The 22,997-nt window shown below is 46.0% G+C and overlaps 1 protein-coding gene across 1 annotated transcript; it reads right to left on the bottom strand.

The window, feature by feature from the left end:
- Positions 1 to 4,880: 4,880 nt before the first annotated feature.
- On the bottom strand, positions 4,881 to 5,279 carry LOC119165658 (uncharacterized). Its single transcript, XM_037417786.2, has one exon. It carries the CDS (start codon positions 5,277 to 5,279, stop codon positions 4,881 to 4,883), a length of 399 nt encoding a protein of 132 aa, XP_037273683.1.
- Positions 5,280 to 22,997: the final 17,718 nt, after the last annotated feature.

Raw genomic sequence — 22,997 nt, 5'->3', positions numbered from 1 at the left:
GAGGCGCCCGCGTCGGCGTCCGTAAGCGATTCATCGTTTACGGCCGGATTGAAATTGCAAACGCTCGTGGATCAACTCGATCGTGTTTTTTGCCGCGTCTCTCAACCCGTTGGTAGAACGTCATGAATTCACAAGTCGGCAGCAACTGCCCGGGGAAAGTTTCTTGGCATATGTGATGGCTTTAAAAGAAAAGGCCATGAGATGCAAATTTGGGGTAACGTACGCGGAACGCGTCCGCCACCAAATCATTCACGGCACCTCGAACCCGCGAGTTAGAGAGAAATTGTTAGCGCATGGGGAAGAGTTGTCATAAGAGAAGGCCGAAGAAATCGGGCAAACCTTAGAAGCGTTGTCCGTGGCTAATCGAGCGTTTGTTTCGGGTCAACCTGAAAGCGTTCAAGTGATCGGACGTGGCGCTCAAGATCGCGGCGCGAAAAACAAAAATGTCAATAATGGCTGAAGCAACTGGGAAAGACGCGACATTACCGCAACGTATCCGGAAGGACGTGACGTCACAGAAGTTCCGAAAAGAACAAATTACTTTCCACCACAGTCATCTTCGGAGTCCCGGACTGCAGTTCAGTATGAAAAGTCTCGAGGTGACTTACCGCATCAAGCGTGTGGCCGCTGCGGAAGCAGATATCAGCGTTTGTCTTTCCGAAATTGTCCAGCAAAGACTCGGCGTTGTCGCAAGTGTAACACTCGGGGACATTTCGAGAAGATGTGTTGCAAGATAGACCAGGTCCAGAACGTGTCTTCCGGAAAAGTTGGCGGCGTCGTACCGGAACGCCAGGCTCATAAACAAGCGTCAAGTTCAGCAATGGTATCTTCGTATTACCCTGTGACGTCCATGCTTACAGTTGGTGTTTCATCCAGAAGAGACTTATTCATCCACGCGGTGGTCGGTGGTGTCCATCTGCAACTGTTAGTGGATACTGGAGCGTCTGTATCTTTGGTGACTGTCGAAGACTTCCAGCGTCATTTCAGCAGACATGTCCTGTACAAGGCTGTCGTAGACCTGTGGAAGTTCTCAAAAAAGAGCATCAGAGTCATCGGCTCTTTTCAAGTTCCAGTGACGGCGTTACAGTGGCCCTGCATAATTGCTTTTTACGTCACCGACAAAGGCACAACGCTCTTGAGGCTTGATGCCATCCAACGACTGGGCATCCAGATCGACGGCGCGGAAACGTGTCATCTAGCATTATATACAGTGCAGTGTCCCTCCAACGTGCCGTCCGGCTTCGAGCACCTCTTCAGCAACGAGTTGGGTCTCGTACAAGGCTTCATTCATCAAATCCAACGTCAGCCAGATATGACGCCGGTTGCATTCACGTTGCGACGATTGCCTCTAACTCTTCGTGACTAGGTGTCTACCGAGCTACGACGACTCGAGGAGTGTGATGTCATCGAACGTGTTGACTCCTTGAAGTGGGTGTCGCCACTCGTCGTTGTCTGCAAGAAGAATGGGAAAATCAGACTGTGTGTGGATCTCCGAGAATCCAACAAGGCAGTAGTCATTAATGGGTATCTTTTACCACACGTTGAAGAGTTATTACAAATGTTTCATGGAGCTACTTATTTTTCCCAAATTAGACTTAGCGTCGGCATATCATGAGTTGTTGTTGAAAGAGAGCAGTAGAGATTTAACGACATTCATAACACACGATGGTTTATTCAGGTTTAAGCGTGTGTGCTTTGGTCTGGCGTCTGCACCTGCGCTTTTCAAAAACTGATATCACAGGTCTTAAAGAATTGCAAAAATGTAGTTTGCTGTCTTGATGATATTCTTGTGTGGGCGAAGACTCAGTCTGAGCATGACGCGAGCCTCATTGCAGTTTTGAGTTGTATAGCAAACAGTGGAATGGGGTTAAACGATAAATGTCTTTTTTCGTCAATGAGTTCAGTTTTGTGGGACACAAGATTTCAGCCGAGGGCCTTTCACCTTTAGACAGTATAGTGAATACTATCGTGATTGCTACAACTCCTACAGATATTAGGTCATTGCGCTCATTTTCGGGGCTGACAGGCTAATATGCCAAGTTCGTAGACCACTATGCAGATTTAGTCGAACCACTTCGTCTGATGCTCAGACAGGGCCAAAAATTTTCTTGGTCAGAGAGTGCTCAACGCAGTTTTATGCGGTTGAAAACACGTCTTACTTGCTCGGCTACGATTAAGATGTATAATCCGGATCTACCTGTTATAGTTACAACCATTGCATCTGACGTTGGTATCGGAGCAGTGTTACAACAACAGTGTGATCCTAAGCTTGAAACCGTAGTATTCGCGTCAAGAACCCTGTCAGAAACTGAAAAGAAATACTCTGTGGGTGAACGCGAAGCGGTTGCGGGCCTGTTCGCATGTGAAAGTGGCACATTTATCTTTTGGTTAGGCGTTTCACTCTTAGAACAGACCATCAAGCTGTAGTTGCTTTGTTGGCAGCAGGAGATGCCGGTCGTCAACCGTTGAGAATTTCAAGGTGGTCAGCTAGACTGTTATACTACAATTTTGATGTAGAGTATTATAAGGGCACGGAAAACGTGGTGGCCGATGTCTTGTCTAGACTGCCATTACAGAACAGTCCAGAACTTAGTCAGGAGGAAGAAATAGTATCAATAGTGACATCAGTAGTCGATAAAGAAACTGGGCAGTTGCAACGAGTATGGATAAGACATTACAGAAAGTGTGTGGGTATGTATCCATGAATTGGCCATCAATGAAACTAAATGATGACTTAATGGCATATTTTCATGTTAAATATGATCTCTACTTTGTGGACGGGTTACTTATGCGTGGTGACCGTGTAGTCATCCGAATGTACTCATACCTACTTTCTTGCAATCAGCACATGAAAATCATCAGGGAATAGTACGCACTAAACAACTCCTCCGTGATAGATATTGGTGGCCGCAAATAGATCGTTCTGTAGAGGAATATGTATAGCATTGTCATGTCGGTCAGCTGGCAGATAAGTCTGTCAAGCCTCGTGTGGCGCCATTGCAGCCAGTCGAATGGCCAGACAGGCCATGAAAAAAAGTGGGTATGGATATTGTCGGCCCATTAGATGTGTCTTTTTAAGGCATCTCGTAACATTGGTAGATTACTATTCTAAGTGGCCCGAAGTTCTTGTAATCAATACAATATCAGCAGAGGACGTCACTAAGCTGTTGAACTGGTTATTTAGCCCCGAAGGGCTACCAGAGGTAATAGTTACCGACATCGGTTTACAGTTTGTGTCACAGCCGTTTGAGAACTATCTTGAAGAGAAAGGCATTCGTCACGTGTTGCCTTCAAATTATTATCCCCAGTCGAACGCTCAAATAGAACGCCTGAATGGGGTTCTCAAGGAACATTTACAGGTAGCTAGACTGGAAGAGAAAGATCCAGCAAAAAGCATCACAGAATTTTTGAGTTCATACAGAGTCACTCCACATGCGATGACAGGTCTTTGGCCAGCTTTTTTACTGCATGGCAGTCAAGATCGCTCTAAAACAGACATTAGCAACTTTAGGATCCATCCTCAGGTATCAGAGTTACAAGCTGATTTGCCTCAGATTCGTAATAGAGTCTCGGAAAAACAGCGAAAGAGTAAAGAATATTTTGATAGAAGGAAAGGTGCGCAGAGACACCGCTTAAATGTAGGAGACTTGGTTAAAATATGGTTTCATAGGAAAGGAAATTATAAGTATAGCAAGCCTCTTAGGGTGCAAGCTCCGGTTGCGCCTTTTACTTTTGTGCTTAATGATGGCAAGAAGTGGAACGCTTCCAAACTGACAGTAATTTCTGAGGGTTCCTGTCGTCCTACGCCACCTGAAGAATTAAATTACTCTCATTCTAATATAGACAGTTGTGATAGTTAGCTCCCCCCCAAATCTTCAGACAGACTCTCAGTTGTCAGAGTTCTCGGTTAATGAAATGTCTGAATCAGTGGTTCCTCAGGGAACGTTGGGATGTCAAGAGGACCCTGTTGGGCAACCCTCGATAACTGTTCACAATCAAATCTATTCCGGCGAGAAGGAAAATTAAGGGGCGACGGGGTTTTCGAAGCCGACCAAAAATGGTCACAATCCACCAAGTTTTTTCTGTGGGCTCTTCGCGTCCGCGCCGTGACACAAAGCGCCCAGAGTGGTTTAACGACTTTGTGACTTAATTGCGAACATCATCGATATTGTCTGTGGCATTGCAGTGCGTGTTGTTTTGCGTGATCTTGGAATGATCTTGTGTTTTGTGGTGCCACTCATAGATGTGTGAATTTAGTTTAGTGGTGCCACTCATAGTTGTGTGAAGAGGTGTTAATTTAGTTGGATGTGTGGACACTCACGGGACTGTGATGACTGTTTTCGTTTACGGAGGGGATGATGTGGTGTTGTGGCGCCATCCTTATTAAGAAGGATGCGCACTGTTTCTTGTGTTGTGTGCTTTATATATAGATGTCATTGCAGGCCGGCACACAGGATTGTCAGGGGCCAATTACGTGTGTACGCGTCGCTTCTTTGTGTGGTTTTAATAAACGACTGCTGGTTAGTCAAGTCATTGTTGGGCTACCGCGGAGTGCGTTTTAATGACTCACTCGTGTTGGTGGGCCGATTGCCGGCGCGCGCCGAGTTCCACGTCCAGTCGTCGGGCCCCTTGCCGTCGTTCGGCACGCCGCCCGCAGACACAACACTTCTCACGCACAACAATACGTTTTGTTAGCGCGTGAGCCGCGTACCAGTTTCCAGGCGGCAGGCACTTCTAAACGTGGAACGATAAACAAACACCATGGCACAAGAAACGTGGTGCGATAACTGCCGTAGCACTGAATGTGAACGATATGTTGGTTCGCGTGTTTCAATTCATAGCAAGAGCCATAAAGAGCAGTTCACCTCAAGCAGTTTCTTCTAGACGGCTGAGGCCGGAAGCGTGAGCTTCTTTTTGTGATCTTTATACTGCATCACGCCCACGATTATTCTTGCCAAGGTTTCGAAGTGCTGCGAAAACACGCCCTCCCCTGTATTGTGAGCCAGGGCGTTCTTTCGGATGAGATTCTCCAACAGGACTGGATCATCCGCATTGTTGACCATGACCATGATTTTGTAGGCCGCACTGCAGGCGTGAGCCCGGAAAGCCGGATCGGTGGTGAGCATCGGCAAGGGCATGGCACGGAACCGGCGAAAAAGTGGCAGTAGGTGTGTGTTCTGCGTCAGAAAGGCACCAAAAATGAGGACGCCGCTTTCCGAGTTGCTGCTGCAGAATGCGTGCCAGGTCTCCTGCACGAGGTGGCACTCGGACAGGGTCATTTCCGTTGATTTGCAGATGGGTTGCTTGCTTGTTGTTGTTGTTTTCCTGTGCAAATGGCTCGTAGCCAAAGCAGAGGATTGGCCGATTATAAGGTGAATTTGCCCGATGCTTTCAGAATTGCGTCATTCCTAAAAAACGTTTTTGTTATTTAATAGTGATTTGAAATGCAAATTGCAAACTTGCAGAAAAAAATTAAGAAAAAAGTGAGACCGTAATTTAGCAAGAAAATCTTTTAGTCACAGTGATGTATTCCTGCACGGTGAATAAAACATCCCTGTGGCTGAAACCCAGTGTAGAGGCTCCAAATGAAAGGAGATCATATTGTGATAATTGCAAGCCCAGTTTTTGAAGAGGTGGTGCTAGTATGCTCTGCCTGAATAAATCAAAACGGCGACAATGCAATAAAAATGACTGATCGTTTCCTATTGATTGCAGTAAATGCACATAGGGGAATTCAATATACCTGATATATGTAAGTGAAAATTGAGGGAGGTAATGCGGCAACGAAATTTTGTGATGACAAGTTCCGTCGTCCTTGAATTAGGCAGTGCACTGCGCTAGGGAATTACCAAGTGGTTGAACTTCGGAGAAGCCTCGAGTGCAGGGTCTGATAAATTTTGCCTAAGTTCAAGTGTGTGAAATCACGCCACCGTAATGTGTACTGTATGATGAAAATAGGAATGATGGGTGCAGCATGCGATGCCTTCGCAAGAGAATGAGCTATTTCATTTAACAACAAACGTTTGTGCCCTGGTGCCCAGAATAAATTAATTCTTCGGAGATGACAGGGAGCCAATGATTTAAAAAGTTTCAGTATGGGTGAGGTACCGGACACGGACAAAGAAGAGCACATTAATAATGAATCAGTTATGACTTCTACGACTGGAATAAAAGTATTTACCCTTCGCAAACCTGACAATATTGCCATAAATTCAGCCAGAAAGACAGATAGAAAATCTGGTATGCGAAGGGAAAATGACCAATCAAAAACGGGGATATATGTTACAACGCCTGATTTTTCATCTCATTGCGATTCGTCCGTTGCAATAATAACATTTGTTGGCAGAGTACTTAAATGGCCCTGCAATAAACCATTTATTCTGCCTGTAGGTAATAAATCGCTTAGCATGAGTTGGGAAGATATCATGGTAAACAATTTCTGGAGAGATTTGTTGCTCAGTTAAAGGAATCAGTTCACGAACGTCTACATTTAGAGGCTCAAGTAACGATTGAACAAATACTATTTGTGGTTTGTGAAATCAGGGCAAATGCACGAAGAAGAATAGGTCAGGATTGGAAATAAAAATAATTTGTTCAGCATTGAACGGTGCTTCAGATATTCGTAAAAAATCTGCTTAGTAAGAATGTTAAAGCGACATAATAGTGTTGGTATTCGTGCTTCAAGGTATAACACTGCATTTGCAGTATACTTTAGAAGTCCCAAGCAGAGCCGTAAAACTTCTCTTTCCAATAGAACGAGCGACCGAAGTTTGTAGGCTGGCGCACTAGAAAAAAGAACGCTGTCCAACTCTAACCCAGGTCGGGCATACATTTCATATATGAACAAAAGGGCCTTCCTTTTCATACCTGATCTACAATTGCTCAGCCTCCGCAATACGTCCATCGAGCGTACTGCTTTTGTCGCGATGTATTCAATGTGAGGGCGCCAATTGAGATGTTCATTATACGTAACTTCAAAATATTTCAATGATTGTACTTGTGGGTTATCTTGAAGCTTGTTATTAATAGATATGTGCACAGGATCTTGGACAGGATAAACGAGAATAGCAAATTTACTGGTAATCAGGCTCATCACTAATCCATCCAGCCATTGTTCTATTTCATTTAGATATGCTTGCAAGTCAATGTAAAGACAGTGGAAGTCATGTGTCATAGCAAAGAAAGCAATGTCATCGGCATAAACATAGGTTTTCACATCTGGCTGAATGGGGATGGTACTAGGCAATATGTTGAATAATACGGGGTAAAGTACACCTGAAGTACACCTCGGGTTAGCTTGTGCCTACGGGAAGAAAAACCGCCTTGATAACAATAGAATTTTCTTCTACACAAAAATTCCGTCACCCATGCTACCATTCAGGGTGGAAGTCCATGACTCCATAAGTGATTAATCAAGACAGAATACTCTACACTATCGTATGCTTTATATATGTCTAACGTTACTAAAGCCGCAAACTGCTCTTTTTGACGGGCAATATGAATACGACTTTCCAGATCTACATGTGCATGCCATATGAAATATACAGATACAAAGCCAATTTGGGAAGAACTCAACAGATGTTTCTCGTTAATAAACCTAATTTTAGGACCATGAAGTACCCTTTCAATAAGCTTTACTACATTTGATGTTGAAGCTATCGGTCGTATGTTGTTTAAATTAGAGTCTGCCCCCTGTTTCTTAAGCAGTGGCACAATTTTCGCAATCTTCCATTCAGAAGGGATCCATGCTCTTCTAAGGGAATAATTTACAAAACCTAAAAGATCATTCGGATATTTCCTGTGTAGTATTTTTAGCATTGTATTTGTTAATCTATCGGGGCCTGGTGCTCCATTTGGCAATCTTTCCATAGCATGATTTAATTCGGAAGTCGATATTTCTGTGTAGTCATACATGGCTGTTGTGTAAGCCGAATTAGAAAGATGCGTTGAGAACCAGTTCTCTAATCGTTCAGCCAATCGATTTAATGATTCCTGTAGTTCTTGTGAGGTGTGAACTACTGAGTCAACGTTTCCTGGTATAGGGGTCTTCTTCCTAGCACGAAGAAAATTGAATAAATCACGTTTGTTATTTGATTCAGACAGGTACTCGAAATGTTCTTGGTCAAATTGCTCTTTCGCTCGCGATACAGTGCGTGTAAATGTTGCCGCTATGAACTGATAACCCTTCCAATTTTTTGGACTCTGATTATATAGTGGTATTTTCTATGCAGCTTTTCCTCTTCTATAGTCTCGTGTGCACTAATTATTCCACCATCTACTAGGTTGGGCACTTTTGGTTGACGATGAAGCAATTAAAAATTCTGAGGTGTTCGTTCTTGAAGATTTTTAAAGCGAATCAGACATTTCTGCCGAGATCTGCATTTTGACCACTGGACAGTGCCCTAATGTTTGAATACAAGCAGTCTTTAATTTTTTTTATTGATCAATGTTTTTCTTGTTCTTTCAATAGATTTCATAGCACATAATATTTCAAAATATACAGGAAGATGGTCACTGTTTGAAGAGAAATCAATCGTTTTCCAAGACTTTATTTAAACACTCGAGCTGCAAAACATGAGATCTAATACCGATCGTGTACATCAACAAATAAATATAGGCTGTCTTTCATTTAGGCAGGCAAGGCTTTTATTAATCATACAATCCCACAGAAGAGTACAGGAATGGTCTGTTCGAAATCCTCAAGAAACATGATGTGAGTTGAAATCACCACTTAGAAGGAAATCATTCTTGCAATTAGCTAAGGCAGTAATTATTGTTGAGTAATATGCAAACCCGTAGGAAAATATGCGTTTATAAGTGAAAAAGAACGGTGCCCTGGCAGAATGAGGTCTACTGCCGAAATTTCACAGTCTGAGGACATAAGCTAAAAAGCTATGCTGGATCTGCGGCAAAATTTATTCGAGACTAGTACAATTAGACCACCTCCTAGCGATGGAGGGTCTAGCCGAAATGATCTAAAATTGTTTACACGATAATTCTTAGCAGGGTTAAGCCAAGTTTCTTGTATTAGGGTTATATCCGGATATAAATGATTAATATAGCAAAGTAAGTCAGTAGAAGCAGAAATCAAAGACCTACAATTCCACTGTAGTACTTTGAAGGTATCTATGTTGACGAGCGAAACACTTCAGCAACGGCAGCTTCTAAAACACCCTCTTTAATGAGTGCACTGCCATTTTCGTTGCCCTTTTAAGGTTTTGAGTGTGAGCAAAGAAATTTTACAGGAGATCCAGTGCGCTTCTGACGCCTGAAATCTTGGCATACATCCATTTCATTCTGATCCTCCGGGTGGGTCATTGTAGAAGGTACAGAAAAAATTGGGGTTTTCTTCTCTCGGGATTGCCGCTGCGGGGCTGAATTCGGCATCTTTTCCGCTGCACAAGGTGCCAACTTGGCTATTGGTACTGCTACTGCACAGACCAGCTGTGTCATCTGGGAGCAAAACACTTGAGAGATGCACTCCTTTACAATCGTAACTGTGTGTTCAAGCGCTTTCAACATCGCCCTTTCTACTGCAGCTTGAATAAGATTCAGAATCCTCGTCTCACTTAGTTGTTCGTGCCTTGAAGTGACTCCGGCATATCCAAAGGCCCTATTCTTCACAAGTGTTATTCCTTTTCGACGCGAGCAACAACGTCGGTCCATGATTTCTAGCAGTTGCGTTTTATTAGACCTAGCGGTGCAGTTCAGGTAATTGGTCGCATGATTTCCTGCACAGAGGCAGCACTTTTTGTTTTCGGCGTTGCACTACTTTGATGGATGGGCATAGCCAAAGATGCGGAAACGTGAAATCGGTTTACAGCTCCCTACACTGTGACCAAAACGCGAACAAGTTTGACAATTAAGAGCACGAGAAGCGAGACGTTCGACTCTGAAAATGAGCGGCCATATTTTAAACCCGGATGAACAGGAAGTGCCGGCAAAGATAGCGACAGCCGACTCAGTGGAGACTTTCTCACCGTTAACTAATCGGTTGCACCGGTACACAGCTATGACCCCAGCATCAGACAGCTTATATAGAGTCTCTGCGGGCGTAAATCTAGAGTCGACTCCTCGTACGATTTCATTAGTGTACGCTAAATTAGGCGGGATAAACGCACTCATTGGGACCGAAGCAAATGTCTTGCACCTTACGATGTCAGAAACGCATGAAGGATCTGAAAATCTGCATACCAAACTATCTCTTCTGAACTGACAAACATCACTTATCAGCTGGAAGTGCGATGTCATGGCCTGCAACTCCGCCTTGATCGCCTTTAGGTTGTTGACCCTAATAAATCCACCACTCGAGGGCACCAGCGCAACAGAGATGCTGCCAACACCACTGCGGAAAAAATATTCTAATGGCAAGTCATCATTAGGCAAAGAGGCTGAGCAAGGGTTGTGCCCTTGGCCAGAAGACAAATTAGACATTACCACTAATTCAATTGCCTAAACAAGGACTATGCAGCGTCAGCTAGTTTTAACAGGTCAAATTCACCCAAGGCTCAGCCAAACCACCATCCGAAAGAGTCCGAAGTGACCAGCTACTGCAGATACGGTCGAGCTACAGGTTCGTCGGGCGCGTCAAGCACTGCTTGATCGTCGTCGGCTCGGCGACAAGCAAGCAGTGCTCGACGCGCCCTGTGGTTAACGTGAATGAACGTGAATGTTTGTTCGTTTGTTTATCCCTTTTTTTTCCTTACGCAACCCACCATTGGAGATCGGTCACGGAACGAACGGTGTCTGGCGATTTAAAAGGAAGTGTTCATAGTTTTAAATGTCAAGTCTTTAATGAATATGCTTGATTTTGATATTTTTAACGAGGAACTAAGCATTCTATTCTTCTCGTCTCCCGAAGGAAATCGCAAACGACTTCGCAAACACTCCTGTTGCTAAAACCAAACACGGTAGCCCCAAAGGAAAGAAGAACCGGAAGGGATAAATTCAATCTCAACCTTTGAAGCGGTTCCTCCAGAAGTCTTTTCCTCTGATTGGTGTCTAATCTGCACGTCAGAGAGAAATGATCAAGAGATTCACACTCATTACAATAGAGGCGCAAAGGTGAGTGTACCAGACCAGACCTGTGTAGGCTAAAATTCAGTGGCGGGACTCGGCATCATATTTTGGTAACTGCGATCTCGGTCCTTCTGGAGGGATACCGTCTATTCTTCCAACAATATTTGAGGTGAGGGAACTCAGAAAGTGACAACGCAGACTTTGCAAAGTTGTCCGAAGCGTCAAATTTTTCAAAACGTGCCGCAGGTACAAACGCCAACGTCGGCAAAATAGAAATTATTGTACCATTACAAGATAAAAGTGCGTGTGCATCCGCTTGTTCATTTAGGGAAATACCTTCGTGCTCATGTACCCATACCAAGCAAATAATACGTATATGTCTTGGAATGAGTGAATGAAATATTTCTAAAGAATTTGAAAAAATTTGATGCAGTTAAAGATTAACATACGGATAGGCTGTCTGTCAGAATGACGGCTTCTGATAGTAATAGGGGTAATTTTGGTAGAGCTAATATATTGGCAAGTAATTCCGCATGATAAATAGGAGTGAAGTACGGTAATCAAAGTGAAAAAGAGCAATCTAAATATAATGACGCAATTCCCACCCCTGCCTTTTTTTCACAAACTGAAGCGTCAGTTGCCATCACTGCAGCCGTTTCTAATCTAGATAAAGGGTCCTCCTAAATGCAATTTGAGTATCTACTGGGTAAATTTTTCCAACTCTTTGGAAAAAAGTCATCAAATCCTATTCGACTTGTTTGTACAGATGTGCTTACGATACGTATCTAACGGAGCTGCACTTGTGATGTTTCCAATTGCGTCTGTGAGAAAATGACTTCGGGGAACCGTAATTTTGGCCACTGATGGCCAAAAAATTCCATCGGATGTTCAAGAAAAGTGTATTGCGATCTTCTAAATGGCAATGCATAGATTTTTAGAAATGGACGCATGGTTATAATGTTAAACCTAGTACAAAGAGAAGGCAGGCGTACTTCTTTGTACAAAATAGTATTTGATACAAATTTCGGAAGTTCAAGACATAATCGTAGTGATTCGCGTTCCAAAAGAAGTAGCGGTTGTAGTTTGTATGCAGGTGCACAAAAAAAAACAAGGCGCAGCCGAACTCTAATATCCTTCACGAGGAACGTGAATGTTCTTCGGGTCTGCCTTGCTCGCTTGATCCTTTATTTCGTGAGTCTCACCCACTAAGGCGGATTGGCCAAAAAGCCGGTGGTTAATGCAAGTCAATACCTTTTAGTTTTCCAGACTAGGGGAATAGAATTACTTTGTTTTGACTGAGAAATTAATTTCACACATTGTAAAAAAGGGGGGAGGAGAGAAATATTAGAATGGGCTGAATATCTGAGGTGTAATTGTTATATGAACTTCTTCTAAAGGTTAATTCATTACAGCATAACAGCTAAATTATAAATGGTAGATTGGCTAGTAAAGATCGAGAGCTGATCAATGGCTCAGCAACGTAATCTTCTTTTGTTACATTGGAATTCGCAGAGAGCACCGCAGATGTTCTTGTCGCTGTGTCCCAAAGAAGCGGCCCCAAAAGACAAAACATTAGGAGTGGTAAGTGATATTCCTAGCTAAATGAAAAATTGGAGAAATACAAGAATTCAAGACAAATTGGGAGCACTGCTATTATGGTTATGACGGCAAAATCTTATTTTTTTAAAGGGGCTGACAAAGAAAGGGCAGGTGCAGAAACGCAGCTCCACACACGAATGATTTGCAGTACTTTCTGTACAAGCCTAGACAGCCTAGCATGAAGATGAGCAAGGCACCCTTCCAGTCCTCCTCATCATGAAATATTTTCGGATGTATGGGGGAACGGAATGGGAACGCAAAGCTTAGGCCAGCCCCAAGTTGTATTAATATCTCACAACGTTGCGGAGAAAAGGTTACAAGAAAGGGTTGGGTACATAAAAGGGTAAATAGAATGAACAAATTTGGGAGAACGAGCTATGCGACTCTGAACAAGTCACCATACTACATCGCGCCTGTAGGGCTACGTCTTTATCAGGGGTGCGAAGGCTCGATGCCTCAAGCAGCAGTAGCTGCAGATGGTGATCCCACGAAGGTAATCCCGCGCCACGATTGAACTGAAGACCAGCGAATCTGCCTGTTTTGTTTAAATATGTGTACAATGTGTTTTCTTCTCTTAGACAACATACACCTTGGTTGCGATAATTGAGCACCATATACTGAAGAATCACTGGCTGCAAAGCCACAGGATATTTATAATTTGGTAGAATCCATTGCATGAAATTGGCCGCGTATCTGTGCAATTTTTAGTAAAAGAATACATCCCCTAATACTTACTTATTGATGTTGCGCGTATTATATCCTTTTTAAAAAGAAAGCTGTATTCACTCTAAGGCAAAAGGGTGTTAAAAGGGTGTGTTGCCGTATACGAACGGTTGATTCACTCTAGTACTTCAATCGTATGAACTTTTTGTCCCCAGTTCAAACATTGTTTTTTGTTTATTTTCCGCCAGACTTAATACTTTTTTCGTCTGTTTTCTGCGTAGTGTGCAACAAATTGCGCAGAAAAGAACACGCGAAAAAGTAGTTAGCCACCTATGTGTAACGGCTTTCGGCGTCACGACAACAACGAAAGACAAAAGTGAGACATCTAAATCTTTTATTTTTCTACATACACATAAATTTTCTCCATTCTTTTAGGTTAATTCTTGGTGAAGTGTACGAGTCCAGTCTCGTTGACAAATATTGTTCACTCCTCGGGGAGCTCCCCGACGGAAGCGATAGATGACAGGCATTGCAGACGCCAGCGCACGCGGCCTTCTGCCTGTTGTGTTCCCATGGCTGCACGTACAATAATATAGTAAAAATAGTTAGGCACATGTGACAGAAGATGAAGATGCACGCATACGACAAGTACGTGCACGTTAATATAAAACAAGCGTTAAAATATGACACAAAAATAACTTTAACTTCACATCTCGCACAGTACTTCTCAAGCTGCCCTGACGAAAGAGATGGATGACAAGCATCGCAGACGCCAGAGCACACAGTCTTCGGCATGCCCACAGCTGCACAATAGGTTTGTAAAATGGGTCACACGTGACAGAGGATGAATACAAATGCATATGAGAAATACGTGCAAGGTTAAATGAAAACATAAGTGAGATATGACATGCTAATAATTTCACCGTGATGTCACACATTGTCAAAGACTCGTTTTGATTCCCGTAGCGCAACAGTTTAGGAGCGGCAGCCGCAGTCACAACTTTACGAACCACCGTGGCGCTAACAAGTCGGCGAGTCCTAATCGAGCGACGTCGTTGAGCTCGAGCAAGCGAACGCGAGACAAACACGGCACTACACGCGGAGTGTCTGCCGCCAGCGAACTTCGAACAGGAAAGCCAGCGTACGCTTGGCCACCGCCATGAACAGCGCCGAGCTGGTTTGGAGCTAGCGCCGAAGAAATCGACGGTAATGCGGCCCTTTTCCACAAACTCGAGCGAGTGCAGCGCGCAAACGCGAGTCAGCCGCCGCGGCCAACGGACTGCGCCGAGCTGCTTGCGACCGACTGACAGGGAAGCCAACTGTAATGGCAATCAATTTTCAGTGAGTTCCGACGCTAGCGAAAGCCCCGCTAGCCCGTACTGGTGCACTTACAGCGCACGACATACTACAACCAAGCTCTTTACGAGAACCCGCAACGTGTTTTTGACGACTTCCAACACAGCGACGAGGTCTCAGCCCAATATCGTCAGCACGGTGCTCATAGCGGCGGCTAAGACAGGCGAGCACTCGATGAGCGAGCGTACGGGAGGCCGACAGCAATGGCGGCAAGTTGCCAGGCGGTCGCAAAGCACAGGCGAACTGCAGACGCCCAAGCTGACCTTCGCGATTCATTTCGAGTTGCAATATACAACACGACCGAGCCCGTTGCCGGTGTGACGTCCCCGCAAACACAGACTGAACCCCGGTCCTTTCAAAATGTTTACGCTCGTTTCTTAAACCCACGCATTAAAAAAAAGGAAAAGAATACCTTCGGTGTAACGAATGGGCATTCCGGAGTGTAGTACCTGGAAGGATTATTTCTGCTGTTCTCGCCCCCCCCCCCCCGGCGCAAACACGAGGACTGGGCGGCGCCTTGTTGTCTACAGACATTGTGACAGTGTACGGTGGAAGTAATCCGCGCACACCCTTCAGATTTGTGGGGCCAAAGAGGAACTGAAGCACACTCAATGTACACCGCACCAAACCCGGGCATGCGCAGCGGTGGTCTTGTCAGATAGCTTCGTACATGCCTCACTGCGCGACTGAGTTGAGTAGGTGGAAGTTCGAAACATCCAACGAGGATCCGGGACTTGGAGTCGCGGGAGAGGTCTGCATACAGGTAGACGCTGAGCGCTCGGGGATCGGCTAGGGTCATAAGAGTCCACAATGTTGTACGTCATTTTATGTTCTATGATTTCTGCTCGGTCATTGGGCTCGTTTCTTTAGTGGAGCCTTGTGTTGAAGTTAAGTTTTTCATTTTGTTTTACTTTGGCTTGTAAACTTGTTTTATTTTGTTGATTGTGTTTTGAATCGAAGCAGGTAGTATCACTCGGTTATTGTGGTTTTATGTTGCTCGCGGTATCTGATGTTGATCCCTGAGTAAGTGGTACCTCCTGGGATCGATTAACACCTAATGATGGGGGAAGAACGTAGAGTCAGTGAATCTGAAGTTACCGAGATCTCGCCACTTGTCGGAAAGGAAGGTGAAAAAGGGACTGTTTTTAGAAACGAGAAGGTTGAGAAAGACAGGATATGTGACTGGCATCTGTGGCCCAAACTAGGCAGATTATGCGAGGTGGTTGGTCAAGATACCTAAATAGGCGCTGCACAACAGGTGATGAGATAAGACAAGTAAAGATAACAGACAAGCTACGGCGTTTTTCCTACACAATAGTGTCGTGCCTCGATAGGAGGCGGGGAGGGTTGGCTTGTGGGAAGAGATGAAGCAGCTCCGGTATCAACGAGGTGAGGCGAAAATTCAAATTGAAATGGTTTCACGGCGGCTCCCCGCACGGAAGTGCGGCGCCTCGTTAGGAGGCAGGGGGCGTCGTGATCGGTATTGATGTATAACGCCTAATGTCACAGTTGCATAGAACAGCATATACTTTACGTTCTCTGCCAATCCGAACACGCAATTCGCGTGAAAGGTCCCTTTCCCTCCCCGACAGGTGCAGCAGAGGCCGGGCAGGAGATGGTACGCGAGGGTAATTAAGTGTTGCTGCCTGTACGACCTATGTTCTCCCGCCATCCCGATTTTCGTACGGTTTGAGATGTTCGATAAGATCTTAAAATTTTGTGCATGTGTGGAACGAAAGCGTATTGAAATGTGTGTATCCTCTGCTCAGTTGTGCCGGGAGCGGACACTGCAGGCAAAGTGTGTGATGTGCTCGCATGGTAGTGAACCTTCCGCACACTTGACTGAACGTTGTGCGCCAAACCATCCGACGAGCAGCTGTGACCAGTGTGCGTTTTGTCCATGCGTCATCCACGAATTTCTGAGGTGATACTTAAGGTTTCAAGTGTGTTGTGCGCGGTAGAAACACGGAAGGACTCAAAGTGCTTTGTGGTGGGTGATGATACAGCGACAATCACAGATTGGTTCCTCTCGGCGACGCACTACCACCAGGGCTGAATCACAAGTGTGCTGTGTTCGCATACCGTATTCCTAAGACTGCCGCAATGTCTCAATTTCGCTGCGCAACCCGAATGGGCTATGCGCCCGCATTTCTCGTGTTTAAATTACCCTGCTGGGAAAATTCTTCTGCAAGATGAAGGGATTGCTACGTCCCCGCAAACACGGACTGAACCCCGGTTCTTTTAAAAAGTTTACGCTCGTTTCTTACACCCACGCATTAAAAAAAGGAAAAGAAAACCTTCGGTGTAACGAATGGGCATTCCGGAGTGGAGTACCTGAAAGGATTATTTCTACTGTTCTCGCCCCCCCCCCCCCGTGCAAACACGAGGACCGGACGGCGCCTGCTGTCTACAGACAGTGTGACAGTGTACGGTGGAAATAATCCGCGGCCCCGCCGCGGTGGTCTAGTGGCTAACGTACTCGACTGCTGACCCGCAGGTCACGGGTTCAGATCCCGGCTGCGGCGGCTGCATTTCCGATGGAGGCGGAAATGTTGTAGGCCCGTGTGCTCAGATTTGGGTGCACGTTAAAGAACCCCAGGTGGTTGAGATTTCCGGAGCCCTCCACTACGGCGTCTCTCATAATCATATGGTGGTTTTGGGACGTTAAACCCCACAATTCATTGGAAATAATCCGCGCGCACCCTTCAGATTTGTGGCATGGGGGAGAAGCAGAGTACCTTTTGTTGGTTCGGGAAAGGCGACCCTGCCGCAGCGCCTGTGCCGGGTCAGCGCCTGTGCCGGGTCGGGTCTGACCCGGCACAGGCGCTGCCGCACAGCGACCCTGCCGCAGCGACCCGACCGCAGCGGCAGGGTCGCTGCGGTCGGGTCTGACTTTCCGTCAGCCTCCGTGGCTCCAGGGCTGATTACTGCGTTCTGCGCGGATGGCCACCCGCGGCGTTGAATGACGAAGAAGCGGCGACTACGGAGTATTTCGCGGGAGACACCGAGCTGCATGGAGACGTCGAGACTCGTTCTGGACATCGGCTCATCAAGTACCAGAAACAGGGGAAATTGGTTCGGCCGAAAACTTTTCGGCACAACACTGCAAACTCCGGACGTTGGCCATTACAGGCGACGCACTTTGTCGGAACCATCGGGACCATTGTTCGCCCGTAATTAAAGTGTCGTGGGACATCTCGACCATCTCTCTCTCTCTGAGGCTGGAGTTTGTACATTGTTACTTGCTCGGCTTTGTTTGGGAGAGGGTTTTATACTGGTGTGGGCCGCGGGGGCAGCCATCGAAGATGATACACTCCGATTGACAAGAAAATATGCCTCATCGATAGTGGCGATTGGTTTGGTGCCCCGGTAGGACAGACTCGGGTCCTACAAAAAGGGACTATGCGACGATACGAGGAGAGTTGGAGATACGATGCATTGAGCTCGAAATGGTAGAGAGACAGAATGGAAAAGGAAGATAACGGTGTGAAGAGATAGCAATGAGAGTCGATGAGATGATGACCGAGGCAGGGATGATATGACGAGGAATGAAAGTTAGAGATGAGAAACGAAGAAGCGAGTGTATGCGGGACGTTATGAAAGAAGATTAAGATGGAAATCGCTGAGAGAGACAACGAAGACGACGAAGACGATGACGACTGACAACACGGACCATTCGTGAGAGGAACTTTACGCACCCTATTTAGACGAGCTTTGCAGGCCGGGAAGCCGCGCGTTGAGACATTGCATGGGTTTATTTATTGATAACTTCATCATTTGTGTCGTCGTGTGTTTGCTTTATATCTGCATGATCTTGTATTGTTGCAGTTACTTTCTTTATGTGCCTGCCCTGTGTCTAACGTTGCGAGTGTCTAAATCATGTGTTAAAATTTTGTGTAGTGATTGATGTACGCGGGTATACGATTTTTGCAGTCAGTAATAAATTAAATGAATCAGTAAACAGGAACATGTCGCAGTGTCTCTTACTTACCAGCCCCAGCACGAATCCCTGTATGTGGGAAGTGATTCAGACACATAGCCAAGAGGAAACCGGATAGAAAAGGGGTTGAGTGGCCTTCCCTCTCTTTGGTAATCGGTGGCGTAGTGAAGAACGTCTCACCGGCAAGCGCGATCCGTATCGCACACGCGACAAGTAGAGTAGAATAAAGAATGATAACCTATTTGCCTTAGAATCTAGCGCTGTTTTTTCCCTGAGTTGGACTGAAATATATATTCGATAGGCCTGTTGTTTTTTCGGCCGGCATATCGGCCTTCCTAACTGTTGCTGTCGTGTGTTGGTCGTGACTATCTTGAAGCCAGAGATATACAGCGCGGCGTGGTCACCTGTCGAGTCTTGCTAAAGACTTCAAGGGTGCAGCGAAACGCTAAAGCAGCAGCCCACGCTCATCCAGGCGTACACACAAGCACCACGTCGTAATTCTTAGATCGTGGAATCCAGGCGGCCGTGGTCGAGCACTCCGAGCGCGACGCACCACGAACCGTCACCGGCGAAATACAGAGAAAAACTGAGCCAGCAGAGGAGGAGAAGGGAAGAGGAGGGCTGGGCACCTTGGCAACACTTTTCGCGCTGCCTGCAATGCCCGAGCGGTTCATCTCTAGTGGAGAGTAAGTGGTTTCACGCCACACGCTTCCCATTGTGGTTGCTTCTCAACGGTCTATCCGTTCATTGCGCGCCTATTGGGCTCCGTTACTCTTTTTCGGGTAATTTGGCTTATAGTGTAGAGCTGCAGCGAGTAAGGCTGCCGACCGCGTTTGTGTAGGTGTGTAGAGTGACAGCTGTACTATAGTGTACTTAATAGAGCAAAATGGCTGCCACTTGGGTGTCTTACAGTTTGAGCTGTTCGTTGTTTTGTGAGCCTCATTATGCGTACGTCTTCCCACTGCTGTAACCAGGCACTGGGTCGTACGACGTCTAATCACCGCAGTAGTTCCAGAAGCGGAAGCGTTTTATTTGAAGGGATCAAATCCTCCTGACCGTCGTTGCCATGCTTCGCGATTGTAGAGACAACCAACCAACAATAATACAATAGAAGTGCTGTAGACCACGTGTTGCGAGGCATACACTACCACGAAGTACGGGAAGGGGCAGCTGCCTTCACGGAAAAACGATAATCTTATCACTGCACTGTAGCGAACCGAGAAAACAAGTGAGGGGGCTCCAAGTACATGATAGAATGCCGAACTTCGATTGAGGGTACACGCTGACATTTGCACAAAGGGGTCATGTGGACATGATGACCTCTGATAACAAAGCCGTCAACTGCATGAAGGTGCGATTGTAAGTGATTCCAAAATGAGTGAAAAGATAAAAGTGGGTCCCGTAACCGTCTCTCAGAGGGAGGGCACCTCAATAGTATCTCACGAAAGATAGGGTAAGGAGGGATTGAAAGGATAGGAGAGAATAAAGGTATAGAGATAGAGAGAGGCGCAGAGGCGGAGAGATCACATACGGAAATGACGAGTAGAGAGGAAAGATGGACACGGTCACAGGACTCCGAGGACGGAGCACAGCTCAGCAAGAGCTCTTGTCGGCATCAGGAGATGGCGTAGGACGAGCAGTCGGCTAGAGCTGCGCTGTCATCGGTGATTGCGGGGGCATAGCCAGTCGGCACGAAATCCATCGAGCAAGTCCCGGTGCCATTGAGTGTTTCAGCGAATAATACCTACACCCATGTATTACCTCTGAGCTTTAGCTCTAAAGTGCAAGCAAAAACATTCTAAGGTGAAAGGTTGTGGGGTTCATCTTTTTGGAGACTAATAGGGTTGCCACAACCATTAATCTCTTTAGGGACTAATGGAACCGGTTCTAACAGTTAGTTCCCAGGAACCAGCTTAAGGGACTAACATTTATTTCTCACATTTACACCTTAGCGGGCAACCGTTTGTTCCTACATTTACACCTAACCGGGCAACCGTTATTCCTCATAGTTGCAACTCACCGGACAAACGGTTGGTTCACTCAAAAACTCCAATCGGATTAAATTTTATGCCAGTTCAAATATTGTTTTTTTGATACTCTCCGCTAGACCTAATACTTTCTTTCGGCAGTTTTTCTGCGCAACGAGAAACAAATGGCGCAGAAAAGAACACGCGAAAATGATGTAGTCACTACTTTCGCAGTCAGGGCAATAATGAGACTGAAGTGCTACATTCAAATCTTTCATTTTTCTCTATACACATGAAGTTTCTCCGTTCATTAAGAGAATGCGTGGTGAAACGTACAAGTCCAGCCTCGTTTTCACATCTTGTACAGTCCTTGCGAAGCTCCTCCGAAGGAAGTAATGAATGACAGGCATTGCAGACGACAGCGCCCGCAGCCTTATGCGTGCTGTGTGCTCACGGCTGTAAAATTACATAGTCAAAATAGTTCGTCTCACGTGACAGAATGTTAGGAGGCATGCATAAGACAAGTACATGCAAGTTGAAATAAAAACATACGTGTAAATTATGACACACAAATAACCTTACCTTCACATCTCTTACAGTCTTTCTAAAGCTGCTACGACGGAAGCGATAAATTACAGGCATTGCAGACGCCAGAACACACAGCAACAGCCTTCTACACGGCTGTGCTTACGGCTGGACAACAAGATTGTAAAAACAGTTATTCACAAGTGACAGAGAATGAATATGCATGGTTGCAAGTGAGTGGAAGGTGCGATAGAAATATACGTGCAAAATAGGACATGCAAATAATTTCACTATGATGTCACACAACGTCAAAGACGCATTTCGATCCCCGTAGCACAACAGCCTAATAGCGGTAGCCGCATTAACTCTTAGGCGCCGCGAAGCACCGTGCCTTCAGCGAATTCTATAGGTGAGTGCCGCCGTTCAACTCGAGCAAGCGAACACGAGACCAAACACGGCGTTGCCGCCGAGTTGGTTTGAAGCGAGCGCCTTAAAAAAACAGACGGTAATGTGGCCGTTTTCCACAAACTCGAGCGAGTGCAGCGAGCAAACACGAGCCCGCGGCCGTGGCAGCCGCGAACGGCTGGCGCCGAGCTGCTTGCGACCGATTGAGCGGGAAGCCAACTGTGATGGCAAACAATTTTCACACACTCGGTTCCAATGCCAGCGAAAGCTCCACCAGCCTGTGTCAGTGCACTTACAGCGCCCGAATAACTACAACCAAGCTCGTTACGAGCAACCGCAACGGGTTTTGAATGACTCGCAAAACAGCAACAAGGTCTCCGCCCAATATCGTAAGCCGGAGCGCATCACGGCGGCGAAGACAGGCGAACACTTGATGAGCGTGCGTCCGCGCAGCTAATTTCCTGGCGGTCAAAAAAATTGACGGCTGATCCACGAGGTGAATGATGATGCGATTGGGCGAAGCTCCTGGAAGTAATACCGTAAAATTTTCTTCCGTTAATTCGCCTGGTGATACGCGTGCTTTCTTGCTTCTTCCTATTGTCGAACGTTTTCATGATCTGCTTCGTGACGTTGACGTGCTACCTCGGCCTCTTGTTCCCTTACAGAAGGATCTTGCCGACGCTGACGTGCCGCTCCAGCTTCTTGTTCACGTACGGCGGGATCTTGCCAACGCTGCCTTGCTGATGTTGCTACTTGTTCCAGTACAGCAGGATCTTGGCGGCGACGTCGCGCAGCTTTCCGGCACGCTTCTGCCTCACGTGCTCTCACTTCAGGGTCCTGTCTGCGAGTGCGTGCCACCTCTGTCCTGCGCGCCCATCTTTCGGCATCCTTATTCATACGAGCACACACTGACGGCAACGAGCACCGGCTACTTTTAACCTGTATCGATATGGCTTTGATTATAAAACGATTGCTTTAGAAAACACCTGGCGTCTTTCGTTAAGCAGCTGGCGTCTCCTTTTTGTTTTGGCTTAGAAACATCTGTCGTTATTTCGTTTTGCTTGTAGGAACAATAAGGTGTCTTTCGTTGGTTTATTCCATCAATCAACGGCGTTTTGAACAAAAAAATTTTATTGTTCAATAACGCACAAGAGAAATCTCACCAGGCACTACCTCGGAGGTAAACAATCGCTGCTACTGCGAATGAGAGAAAGCAGAAGTCGGCTTTTAAAACTTCTACTTCTACTAACAATTCCTACTGGAACATGCCAATGGCTGCTAATGGGGAATGAGAGACAAAAAATTCGGCTTTTAGTTGACGCTCACGCTGCAAATTTTTTTATTGTTCAACAACGCACAGGAGAAATCTCCCACCGCCACCACCTTGGAGGTCAAAGCGTAAGGCTGGTTACACACTACGACTACGACTACGACTACGAGGGACGAACGGGTGTCGCTATAAGGAGCTTCACCCCTAAAAGCACAGGTGCACTGCAGACGCCGAAGCCGACATTCACAGTGCA

This window comes from Rhipicephalus microplus, unplaced genomic scaffold (assembly GCF_043290135.1).
Source record: "Rhipicephalus microplus isolate Deutch F79 unplaced genomic scaffold, USDA_Rmic scaffold_28, whole genome shotgun sequence".
Taxonomy (NCBI): domain Eukaryota; kingdom Metazoa; phylum Arthropoda; class Arachnida; order Ixodida; family Ixodidae; genus Rhipicephalus; species Rhipicephalus microplus.
The sequence above is the reverse complement of the archived record's forward strand: the minus strand, read 5'-3'. Positions and strand labels throughout refer to the sequence as shown.

Coding starts and splice junctions, on each gene's coding strand:
- LOC119165658 (XM_037417786.2), bottom strand. CDS start 5,279: ATGACCCTGTCCGAGTGCCACCTCGTGCAGGAGACCTGGCACGCATTC.